The sequence below is a fragment of the Triticum urartu genome, chromosome 2A (genome assembly GCF_056163025.1).
Source record: "Triticum urartu cultivar PI428250 chromosome 2A, HENAU_Tu73, whole genome shotgun sequence".
In the NCBI taxonomy this organism is placed as follows: Eukaryota; Viridiplantae; Streptophyta; class Magnoliopsida; order Poales; family Poaceae; genus Triticum; species Triticum urartu.
The window spans coordinates 550,618,057-550,630,779 of record NC_141874.1 but is presented as its reverse complement, the minus strand read 5'-3'; the positions used below and the strand labels follow the sequence as shown (position 1 = coordinate 550,630,779).

Sequence of the window (12,723 nt, the reverse complement as noted above, 5' to 3'; positions counted from 1 at the left end):
AAGTTGGAATAAAGTAGGTTTAACACCAATATAAATAAATAATGAGTTCATTACAGTACCTTGAAGTGGTATTTTGTTTTCTTTCGCTAACGGAGCTCACGAGTTTTCTATTTTGAGTTTTGTGTTGTGAAGTTTTCAAGTTTTGGGTGAATTCTTTTGATGGATCATGGAACAAGGAGTGGCAAGAGCCTAAGCTTGGGTATGCCCATGGCACCCTGAAGATAATCCAAGGACACCAAAAAGTCAAAGCTTGGGGATGCCCCAGAAGGCATCCCCTCTTTCGTCCACTTCCATCGGTAATTTACTTGGAGCTATATTTTTATTCACCAACATGATATGTGTTTTGCTTGGAGCGTCTTGTATTATTTGTGTCTTTGTGTCTTAGTATGCCACAATTATCCTTGCTGTACACACCTTTTTATAGAGCCATACATTAATTAAAATTTGATAAAATACTCTATGTGCTTCACTTATATCTTTTGAGCTAGATAATTTTGCTCTATGTGCTTCACTTAGATCTTTTAGAGCACGGTGGTGGATTCATTTTAAAGAAACTATTGATCTCTCATGCTTCACTTCAATTATTTTGAGAGTCTCTTAATAGCATGGTAATTTGCTTAATAATAATATGCTTGGTATTCAAGATTTGTGAAGCTTTCTTTTGCTTGTGTTGAATACTAAGAAAAGATTGAAGCATGATAATTGTTTTGAGATATGGAGGTGATAATATTAAAGTCATGCTAGTTGAGTAGTTGTGAATTTAAAGAATACTTGTGTTAAAGTTTGTGATTCACGTAGCATGCACGTATGGTGAACCGTTATGTTACGAAGTCGGAGCATGATTTGTTTATTGGTTGTCTTCCTTATGAGTGGCGGTCGGGGACGAGCGATGGTCTTTTCCTACCAATCTATCCCCCTAGGAGCATGCGCGTAATACTTTGCTTTGATAACTTCTAGATTTTTGCAATAAGTATATGAGTTATTTATGACTAATGTTGAGTCCATGGATTATACGCACTCTCACCCTTCCACCTTTGCTAGCCTCTCTAATACCGCGCACCTTTCGCCGGTATCATACACCTACCATATACCTTCCTCAAAACAGCCACCATACCTACCTATCATGGCATTTCCATAGCCATTACGAGATATATTGCCATGCAAGTTTCCACCACCTAGTTCATCATGACACATTCATCATTGTCATATTGCTTAGCATGATCATGTAGTTGACATAGTATTTGTGGCAAAGCCACCGTTCATAATTTTTTCATACTTGTCACTCTTGATTCATTGCATATCCTGGTACACCGCCGGAGGCATCCATATAGAGTCATACTTTGTTTTAGAATCGAGTTGTAATCATTGAGTTGTAAATAAATAAAAGTGTGATGATCATCATTCAATAGAGCATTGTACCAAATAAAAAAAGAGAAAGGCCAAAGAAAAAAAAGAAGCCCCCCCCCCCAAAAAAAAGAAAATAAATAAAAAGGGGCAATGCTACTATCCTTTTTCCACACTTGTGCTTCAAAGTAGCACCATGATATAGCGAGTCTCATATATTGTGCTTCAAAGTAGCACCATGTTCTTCATATAGAGAGTCTCATATGTTGTCACTTTCATATACTAGTGGTAATTTTACATTATAGAACTTGGCTTGTATATTCCAATGATGGTCTTCCTAAAAATTGCCCTAGGTCTTCGTGAGCAAGCAAGTTGGATGCACACCCACTTAGTTTCTTTTTGAGCTTTCATACATTTATAGCTCTAGTGCATCCGTTGCATGGCAATCCCTACTCACTCACATTGATATCTATTGATAGGCATATCCATAGCCCGTTGATACGCCTAGTTGATGTGAGACTATCTTCCCATCCTTTTTGTCTTCTCCACAACCACCATTCTATTCCACCTATAGTGCTATATCCATGGCTCACGCTTATGTATTGCGTGAAGATTGAAAAAGTTTTAAAAAAGTTAGAGTATGAAACAATTGCTTGGCCTGTCATCGGGGTTGTGCATGATTTAAATACTTTATGTGGTGAAGATGGAGCATAGCCAGACTATATGATTTTGTAGGGATAACTTTCTTTGGCCATGTTATTTTGAGAACACATAATTGCTTTGTTAGTATGCTTGAAGTATTATTATTTTTATGTCAATATAAACTTTTGTCTTGAATCTTTCTAATCTGAATATTCATACCACAATTAAGAAGATTTGCATTGAAATTATGCCAGGTAGCACTCCGCATCAAAAATTCTCTTTTTATCATTTACCTACTCGAGGACGAGCAGGAATTAAGCTTGGGGATGCCTGATACGTCTCCAACGTATCTATAATTTTTGATTGCTCCATGCTATATTATCTACTGTTTTGGACTATATTGGGCTTTATTTTCCACCTTTATATTATTTTTGGGACTAACCTATTAACCGGAGGCCCAACCCAGAATTGCTGTTTTTTGCCTATTTTAGTGTTTCGAAGAAACGGAATATCAAACGGAGTCCAAACGGAATAAAATCTTCGGGAACGTGATTTTCTCACCGAACGTGATCCAGGAGACTTGGACCCTGCTCCAAGGAACAAAAGAGGCGGTCATGAGGGTGGGGGCGCCCCCCTAGGGCGCGCCCACCTACCTCGTGGGCCCCTCGTTGCTCCTCCGGCGTACTTCTTCCTCCTATATATACACATGTACCCCCAAACGATCAAAACAGGAGCCAAAAACCTAATTCCACTGCCGCAACTTTCTGTATCCACGAGATCCATCTTGGGGCCTGTTCCGGAGCTCCGCTGGAAGAGGGTCGTCATCACGGAGGGCTTCTACATCATCCTAAGCCTCTCCGATGAAGTGTGAGTAGTTTACCTCAGACCTTCGGGTCCATAGTAGCTAGATGGCTTCTTCTCTCTCTTTGAATCTCAATACAAAGTTCTCCACCTCTCTTGTGGAGATCTATTCGATGTAATCTTCTTTTTGCGGTGTGTTTGTTGAGACCGATGAATTGTGGGTTTATGATGAAGTCTATCTATGAATAATATTTGAATCTTCTCTGAATTCGTTTATGTATGATTGGTTATCTTTGCAAGTCTCTTCGAATTATCCGTTTGGTTTGGCCAACTAGATTGGTAGTTCTTGCCATGGGAGAAGTGCTTAGATTTGGGTTCGATCTTGCGGTGTCCTTACCCAGTGGCAGAAGGGGCAGCAAGGCACGTATTGTATCGTTGCCATCGAGGATAACAAGATGGGGTTTATTTCATATTGCATGAATTTATCTCTCTACATCATGTCATCTTGCTTAAGGCGTTACTCTGTTTTTAACTTAATACTCTAGATGCATGCTGGATAGCGGTCGATGAGTGGAGTAATAGTAGTAGATGCAGAATCATTTCGATCTACTTGTCACGGACGTGATGCCTATATACATGATCATGCCTAGATATTCTCATAACTATGCTCAATTCTGTCAATTGCTCAACAGTAATTTGTTCACCCACCGTAGAATACTTATGCTCTTGAGAGAAGCCACTAGTGAAACCTATGGCCCCCGGGTCTATTCTCATCATATCAATCTCCATCACTTTAATCTTGCTTTGCTTTTTACTTTGCTTTTACTTTTTACTTTGCATCTTTATACCAAAAATACCAAAAATATTATATCTATCAGATCTCACTCTCGTAAGTGACCGTGATGGGATTGACAACCCCTAATCGCGTTGGTTGCGAGTAGCTATCGCTTTGTGCAGGTACGAGGGACTTGAGCGTGGGCTCCTACTGGATTGATACCTTGGTTCTCAAAAACTGAGGGAAATACTTACACTACTCTGCTGCATCATTCCTTCCTCTTCGGGGAAAACCAACGCAAGCTCAAGACGTAGCAGCGCCCCCCTCCGGCTACACAACTCCCCCCTAGTTGTGACCAAGTTAAAAGACATGCAGTTGCATGCCTAGTGTGGGACATGAAATTAGGTCCCATCTCTCTCAACGCCTCTCCCTCCGATAAAACAAAAGTCCCAAGTTGCGACCAAGTAAGAAGACATGCCCATTGTGGGACACAAAACTGGCAAAGTCGAAGTTGCAACCAAGTTATAAGACATGCAGTTGCGACCATGCTCGAAGACATGCAGTTGCGTGCCTAGTGTGGGGCATGCAACTGGGCCCCTCTCTCTCTCGACGCCGCCACCTCCGACAAAACAAAGGTCCCCCAAGTTGTGACCAACTCAGAAGACATGCAGTTGCGCGCCTAGTGTGGGACATGCAACTGGCCCCATCTCTCTCGACGCGCCCCCTCCGACAAAACAAAAGCCCTCCCCCCAATTGCGACCATGTAAGAAGACATTCAGTTGCATGCCTAGTGTGGGATATGCAACTGGGCCCCGTCTCTCTCGACGCCGCCCCCTCCGACAAAACAAAAGCCCTCCCCCCAATTGCGACCATGTAAGAAGACATTCAGTTGCATGCCTAGTGTGGGATATGCAACTGGGCCCCGTCTCTCTCGACGCCGCCCCCTCCGACAAAACAAAAGGTCCCCCAATTGCGACAAAAGTTGGAAGACATGCAATTGCGTGCCCATTGTGAGACATGAAACTGGCAAAAGTCGAGTTGCAACCAAGTTATAAGACATGCAGTTGCGACCATGCTCGAAGACTTGCAGTTGTGTGTCTCGTGTGGGACATGCAACTGGGCCTCTCTCTCTCTCTCTCTCTCTCGCCGTCGCCCCCTCCGACAAAGCAAATGTTCCCCCAAGTTGCGACCAAGTTAGAAGGCATGGAGTTGTGTGCCTAGTGTGGGACATGCACCTGGACCAATCTCTCTCGGTGCGGTCCCCTCTGACAAAACAAATCCCCCCAGTTGCGACCAAGTTAAAAGACATGCAGTTGCGTGCCTAGTTGGGACATGCAACTAGGGACCATCTCTCTCGACGCCGCTCCCTCCAACAAAATAAAGGTCCCCAATTGCAACCAAGTAAGAAGACATGCAGTTGCGTGCCCATTGTGGGACATGAAACTGGCAAAGTCAGAGTTGCAACCAAGTTATAAGGCATGCGGTTGCGACCATGCTCGAAGACATGTAGTTGCGTGCGTAGTGTGGGGCATGCAACTGTGCCCCTCTCTCTCGACGCCGTCACCTCCAACAAAACAAAGGTCCCCCAAGTTGCGACCAATGTTAGAAGACATGCAGTTTCGTGCCTAGTGTGGGACATGCAACTGGCCCATCTGTCTAGGCGTCGCCCCTCCGACAAAAAGAAAGGTCACCCGGTTGCGATCAAGTTAGAAAACATACGGTTGTCGCCCCTCTCCCCATACAACAAAAAAATTGAAAAACTCAAGTTGGGACAAAGTTATAACACATGCAATTGCGACCATGCTGGAAAAAAGACCTGCAGTTGCGTGTGTATAGTTGAGCATGCAGCTGGGGCCTTCTCTCTCGACGCCGTCCCCTCTGACAAAACAAAGGTCCCCAGTTGCAACCAAGTTAGAAGACATGTAGTTGCATGCCTAGTGTTGGGACATGTAACTTGTCCCCTCTCTCTTGACGCCGCCCCCTCTGACAAAACAAAGGTCAATTGCGACCATGCTGGAAAAAAAGACCTGCAGTTGCGTGTGTATAGTTGAGCATGTAGCTGGGGCCTTCTCTCTTGACGCCGTCCCTTCTGACAAAACAAAGGTCCCCAGTTGCGACCAAGTTAGAAGACATGTAGTTGCATGCCTAGTGTTGGGACATGTAACTTGTCCCCTCTCTCTCGACGCCGCCCCCTCTGACAAAACAAAGGTCCCCCGGTCGCGACCAAGTTAGAAGACAAACTCTGCAAAGCATCTCCTGTGCGCATAAATAAAAAGGCAAAAAACATAAATCTGTGCTACTGATACGCGTACATATTCAGCTAAATGATTTTTAGTGCAAAAAAAACTTGTATGCTTCCGAAGAAAAAAGGATTTCGAGATAATGATAATATATCATTGGCGTCGCCGCTGATGAAAAAAAGAAACATATTTACATTTGCAATGTGGAGATAAAAAGGATGATGAATCTATCAAAAAGACCATATTAATTCATATACAAAAGAAAAAATGAACATCACATTAATTTCATATGGTTTTTAGCGTGAAAATAAGAAAAGTACAGAAAACATGCTGCTGCTCGAAACTTACTTTCATTAAATCATTCTCTTTTTGACTACGCAAAAAAATGATAGATTTGAACATGCTTCATAATTAAAAAAAAGAGTCTAAGCAAAAGAAAAAAACCACTCTAGTGATAGATATCAGCGGTAATATCTCCTGTTTACAAAAAGAAAAGATTTCAGAAAAAACATGTTGCAGATTAGAGAAATAAAATAAACATACCACACTACTGCTAATACATTCAGTAATAAAAAATCTCTCTTGTTTCGAGAGAAAAGATTTCAGCGAAAAACCTAAGTAAAACAAACAAAAGGACTATACAACTCCTAATGATGGCCAGTAATGTATGAGGGGATTTGAGTTTAGAGATAATCCTCAAAAAACATGGAACTGACTTCGCGAAAGTAATGTTTCAGCAAAATCCTATTCTTCGACCTACTAATCTCGACTAGAATAAAGCAAAACAAGGGATTGAATCACTCCTACTAATGGTTTCAGTAATGTGTATGAGGGGATATGAGAGAAGCACTTCTTGAAACACCAAAAATATCCCAGTAAAGAACAGTATAAGTGATAGCACTGACCAGATAAAAAAAAGTGTCCAAAAAAGGATAACTAGCAGAGGTTGATATACTAAAAAAAAAGAATGTTTAACTTAGCAAAAAAAAAATCCTAAACACACATCTGTCTTGTCACCTACTCATGAACAGAGGGTAAAAAAAGTGCACTATACTCTCTGTATAGAGGATGTACAGAGCGTGTAAAAATTTCTCTATAAGTACCTACAAGCATAAAAAAATATGTTGATAAAAAACTACTTCCAATACAATCCAGCGGAGAAGCACACTGCATCTCAGTCTCTTGGCCTATTAAGAAATTTAGTACTGCTGGTTGTAAAATAATCTTTACTGGAAAGAACCTCAAAAAACGCAGCAAAAAAAGCCAAAAAAAAATCTGAATGACAGAAAAGAGTGACACATAAAAACGGGGCTTTATTTAGCGAGGTAAGTGAATCTAGCTACAAGCAAAGAATCCAGTTTCATCATCAAAAATCCACCATACCGACAATGCTGATAAACACACTAGAGCGAGAGACACTATTGCGCATGAACGCACAAAAAAATCAAACCTAAAAAAATAAGGTCTAAACTATAGGGGTGATTCTCTGCTTGAAACTACTAATCACATATTTGATACAAAACAGAAAAAAAAAACAGGCGTGGGGAGGGGGGGGGGATATAGACATACAAAATCCCATCCACTCTATTGGATACATAGGCACAGTGACGAACTTCTACAATGTAGCAGACATGAATTTCAGACTAAGAAGCAAAAAGAATTAAACTAACTGAACCTAACTGAAATTAAACACTAAAGAGTGCAGTTTACTTGGCGTTACATCTGCAGCACCTAACAAAAAAACAAAAGCAGCCGCTCGCTCGCTCTTGATGCACTACAAAAACTACCCCAAACCTTACATCCGCATGAACCACGGAAAAAACATCTCCAATATATTGAGTGCTTGAACAATAATGACACGAAAAAATAACTAACAATCCTGGAGTTGATCATAGAGTTAAAGCTATTAATCTTCGCTTGATCCACACAAAAAACGACCCTAATCTCTTCAGATCTATGGTGTACCACCAACAAGAATAGGACAAATAAGAAAAAAATGAAGAATGGTATAGGGGGAAGCTCACTCCACGGGTGGCCGCTTCCCCTTCTTCACTTTAATGCGGCCCAAAAACAAACACAGAAAAGAAACACTGAAATACAGCATAGCCCCAGTCCATTAGCAGCGCTCGCACAGGGGATCACGGGTTTGATAGGGAGAAAACAAAGTGGGCCGGTCCATGCCTTAGATAGGCCAAAACAGAGACAAAGCGCTCCCAGCTCGAATCTACAAGCTGCTAAAGATTGAATGGCTGGCCCGTCGACTAAGACTAGCAGTACTGTTCTGCTAATTACGCCACAAGTATGATGGTTATGTGCTTTTTACTCCATCATCTACATCTAAAAGCGCATTTTTGCTATGAAAAATTTATTACAAAACCATCTAAAAAATTCTAGCACCCGCACTTTTATCCGCACCCTTTTGAAACATTTAATCGAAATTGTAATCCACATCACTCTTTCGTGATGACACTGACATGAGCGTTCGGCTCGGAAGAGCCTCCAAGCCCACGGCTGCCATGGCCACCACCGTGCTCTCCCTCCCACCAAGCCAAATCCCCTACAAAAAATTCTCACCCACTCTACCCGCCACCTCGTCTCCAGACCACACCTCCTTGAAGCAGCTATGCAGGGAAGGCAACCTGCGGCAAGCCCTTCGACTGCTCACCGCCGGAGCGCCGGGCCGCGTCCCTTCCCAGGACCACTACGGCCTGGTCCTTGACCTCGTCGCGGCCGAGAAGGCGGCCGCGCAGGGCGCCCAGGTCCATGCGCATGCCGTGGCCACCGGTTCTTTGGATGGCGACGACGGGTTCCTCGCGACCAAGCTGCTCTTCATGTATGGCAAGTGCGGGCGCGTCGAGGACGCACGCCGCCTGTTCGACGGAATGTCTGCCCGGACAGTCTTCTCCTGGAACGCCCTTACTGGGGCGTACCTGTCGTCCGGGAGCGCTAGTGAAGCCTTGGGCGTGTACAGGGCGATGCGTTGGTCTGCGGCGACGGGGATGGCGCCTGATGGGTGCACGCTCGCCTCCGTGCTCAAGGCGTGTGGGATGGAGGGGCATGGTCGTTGCGGGCGGGAGGTGCACGGGCTGGCGGTTAAGCACAGGCTTGATAGCAGCACCCTTGTGGCCAATGCGCTCATTGCGATGTATGCCAAGTGCGGCATTCTAGATTCTGCGTTGCAGGTGTTTGAGCGGCTGCAAGGCGGGAGGGATGTCGCGTCGTGGAATTCAGTGATATCAGGCTGTATGCAGAACGGCATGTTCTTGAAAGCTCTGAACTTGTTTCGAGGGATGCAGAGGGCTGGTTTAAGTATGAATTCTTACACAACTGTTGGGGTGCTACAGATCTGTACAGAGTTAGCCCAGCTGAATCTTGGCAGGGAGCTACATGCAGCAATTTTGAAGTGTGGCAGTCAGGTTAATATCCAGCGCAATGCTTTGCTTGTTATGTACACAAAATGTGGCCATGTGTACAGCGCTCATAGAGTATTCCGTGAGATTAATGAGAAAGACTACATTTCATGGAACTCGATGCTGTCCTGTTATGTCCAAAATGGTTTATATGCCGAGGCCATCAAATTTGTTGGTGAAATGCTTCAAGGTGGTTTTCAGCCTGACCATGCTTGTATTGTGAGCTTGTGTTCTGCAGTCGGCCAATTGGGCTGGTTACTCAATGGCAGAGAGGTTCATGCATATGCTATAAAGCAGAGGCTAGATACAGACACACAGGTTGGAAATACATTGATGGACATGTACATGAAGTGTCAGTACACAGAGTACTCTACCCATGTATTTGAAAGGATGAGGATTAAAGACTACATATCATGGACTACCATTATTACTTGTTATGCTCGGAGTTCCCAGCATTTTGAGGCACTGGAAAAGTTTAGAGAAGCTCGGAAAGAGGGCATTAAGGTAGATCCCATGATGATCGGAAGTATTTTAGAAGCATGCAGTGGTTTGAAAACCAGTTTGCTGGCAAAGCAACTGCATTCGTATGCTATTAGAAATGATTTGCTTGATTTGGTACTGAAGAACAGAATCCTAGATATATATGGGCAGTGTGGAGAGGTTTACCATTCACTTAGAATGTTTGAAACAGTAGAGGAAAAAGACATTGTCACATGGACTAGTATGATAAACTGTTACGCAAACAGCGGGCTGTTAAATGAAGCTGTTGCCTTGTTTGCAGAGATGCAAAATACAGATATTCAACCTGATTCTGTAGCACTAGTAAGTATTCTCGGGGCTATAGCTGATTTGTCATCCTTGGCAAAAGGGAAGGAAGTTCATGGCTTTCTCATCAGAAGGAATTTTCTTATGGAAGGTGCCACGGTTAGTTCCCTGGTAGACATGTATTCTGGTTGCGGAAGCATGAGCAATGCTCTCAAAGTATTTAATGGAGCGAAATGTAAAGACGTAGTTCTCTGGACAGCGATGATTAATGCAGCTGGGATGCATGGTCATGGCAAGCAAGCTATAGACCTTTTCGAGAGAATGGTAGAAACTGGTGTTGCTCCTGACCATGTTTCATTTCTCGCTCTGCTATATGCTTGTAGTCACTCAAAGCTTGTCGATGAGGGCAAATGTTATCTAGATATGATGGAGACCATGTACAGGTTAGAACCATGGCAGGAACACTATGCTTGTGTGGTTGATCTTCTTGGCCGCTCAGGCAAGACCGAGGATGCGTACGAGTTCATCAAGTCTATGCCTTTGGAACCAAAATCAGTGGTGTGGTGCGCACTCCTTGGGGCATGCCGTATACACAAGAACCACGAGCTCGCTATGGTTGCAGCCGACAAGCTTCTTGAGTTGGAACCAGATAACCCAGGTAATTATGTCCTTATATCAAACGTTTTTGCTGAGATGGGCAAGTGGAACAATGCCAAGGAGGTCAGAGCCAGGATTTCAGAACGTGGGCTGAGGAAAGACCCGGCCTGCAGCTGGATAGAGATTGGAAACAACGTCCACACCTTCACCGCAAGGGATCATACACACAGAGACGCGGAGAGAATCCATCTCAAACTTGCCGAAATAACAGAAAAACTGAGAAAAGAAGGTGGGTACATTGAGGATACAAGATTTGTTCTGCATGACGTTAGTGAAGAAGAGAAGGTGGATGTGCTGCACAGGCACAGTGAGAGGCTTGCGATCTCGTTTGGTTTGATCAGCACGCGCCCAGGCACGCCTCTAAGGATAGCCAAGAACCTCAGAGTTTGCGCTGACTGCCATGAGTTCACCAAGCTAGTGTCGAAGCTGTTCGAGAGGGAAATCGTGGTCCGTGACGCCAACAGATTCCACCATTTCAGAGGTGGATCTTGTTCCTGTGGGGACTTCTGGTGAATGGTTCTCCCTTCATGAAACTTAGTAGATGGATTTTTGCTCTTGTTCATAAACACGTGAGATTTCCATGACCAGTGTATCGGGGAGAAGGGTTAGGTAGGGTTCAGAGGTTGTGAACAAAAAACACAACTTAAGTTACGAAATATTCAACCATGACATCTTATCGTTGTTTGTAGATCAACACTCAACAGCGATGGATAGGCAACAGTGATAACATGGTGTATAATGATTTTCTCCCTTTTCTCTGGACCGAGTGAGTGAGTAGTCAGCATCCGAAGACTGACCATTTTCTGGTAGGCGATGGTATTCTTGACTACAGTTCACCCGAGAGTCCAAGAAATGATGATTATTACTCTAGTGATTGATGTACTATTATTACTAATTTGTGCATAACTAATTCATGCAGCACGTCAATCACTTGAAAACAACAAATAGTGCTACAGAAATACACAGAGCGGAACCAAGTGAACATGCTGACCACAGTTATTTTCCGTATGTGTGTATCATGCACCGCAAGAAAACCGGATCCATTCAAATTCGCAAAAAAAGAAGTGGGGGATCCATTCAGATTCAGAGATTGTGACATGCAAATTTACAGGCTCTTCAGAGCAAAGACCGATCGTTGACTTCATGTCAAAAAGGTAATCCCTACTTTCACTAACGTATGCGGTGTTTTGCTGAGAAGTTTAGCCCTAAAAATTGATGGACAACCTTTTTAGAAGAAATGTTTGGATCTAGCTTTACTAGCATTTGGTGTCCGTGTGTTGCAACGGAAGAAACAAATCTTCGCACGTGATTATGTAATCTGTGAACACACTGCTACTGACGTACACACCCCGCTCGATTTTAGTTGTACAACTGAGCCTAGGCATACTGGTATTGATATGTATAGTAAAAGAAAGGAATTCATACTGGACAATAATAGACATGCATATTAGTGTTGGAAAAAATTGCCCACCTCTGTCCATTAGTTTGGACTTTTGAATTAGTTGACCGGAGCATAAATTCAGTATATAGTATCCGAACCAAGAGGTCAAGTTCAGGACCTTGCCAACGCAGTAAAACAAAAAAGATTTTGCGGCCTATATCGATCCCTCTTCTAAGGACTAAATATAAGACAAGCTCACTTTGTTATTTTACATGACCCTGTTGCAATCTTACAAAACATGATCATCAAGGATTAGTAAGGCCAACATGAGAACCATGACTATGCCTACAATGGAATAGACATCACGTTGGCATATCAAGCAAAAGATCCAGAGATTCCTCGAAGTGCATCGAAAGACTAGAAACTAGGAAGCCCATGACCAACTCTGAGATGATCTTGTGGAGCAGTTGTGGAAACTTCATAGTTCTTAGTGATTCATCATGCTTCTATCATATTTTTTGGACTGTTTACTTTATTTGGACCATATGTTGTGCTTGAATTTGAATGTTCAAATTTGAAAACGATAAACTGGAAATGCTCTTTACGTCTGCATTAGAAATATCAAGGTTTGAATTAATATGTGGTGCAAATGTAGTTGACTAGGGATTTATATATGTAAAAGGATGAAAGATATAGCACATGGAGCAT

The 12,723-nt window shown here is 43.1% G+C and overlaps 1 protein-coding gene across 1 annotated transcript; it reads left to right on the top strand.

Moving 5' to 3' along the window:
* The first annotated feature begins 8,230 nt into the window (after positions 1-8,230).
* Positions 8,231-11,561, top strand: OTP86 (Tetratricopeptide repeat (TPR)-like superfamily protein). The gene has a single exon (XM_048701950.2). It carries the CDS (start codon positions 8,277-8,279, stop codon positions 11,145-11,147), a length of 2,871 nt encoding a protein of 956 aa, XP_048557907.1. The 5' UTR covers positions 8,231-8,276; the 3' UTR covers positions 11,148-11,561.
* Positions 11,562-12,723: the final 1,162 nt, after the last annotated feature.

Bases quoted from the DNA above. Each gene is read 5' to 3' on its own strand.
- OTP86 (XM_048701950.2), top strand. From the start codon at position 8,277: ATGAGCGTTCGGCTCGGAAGAGCCTCCAAGCCCACGGCTGCCATGGCC.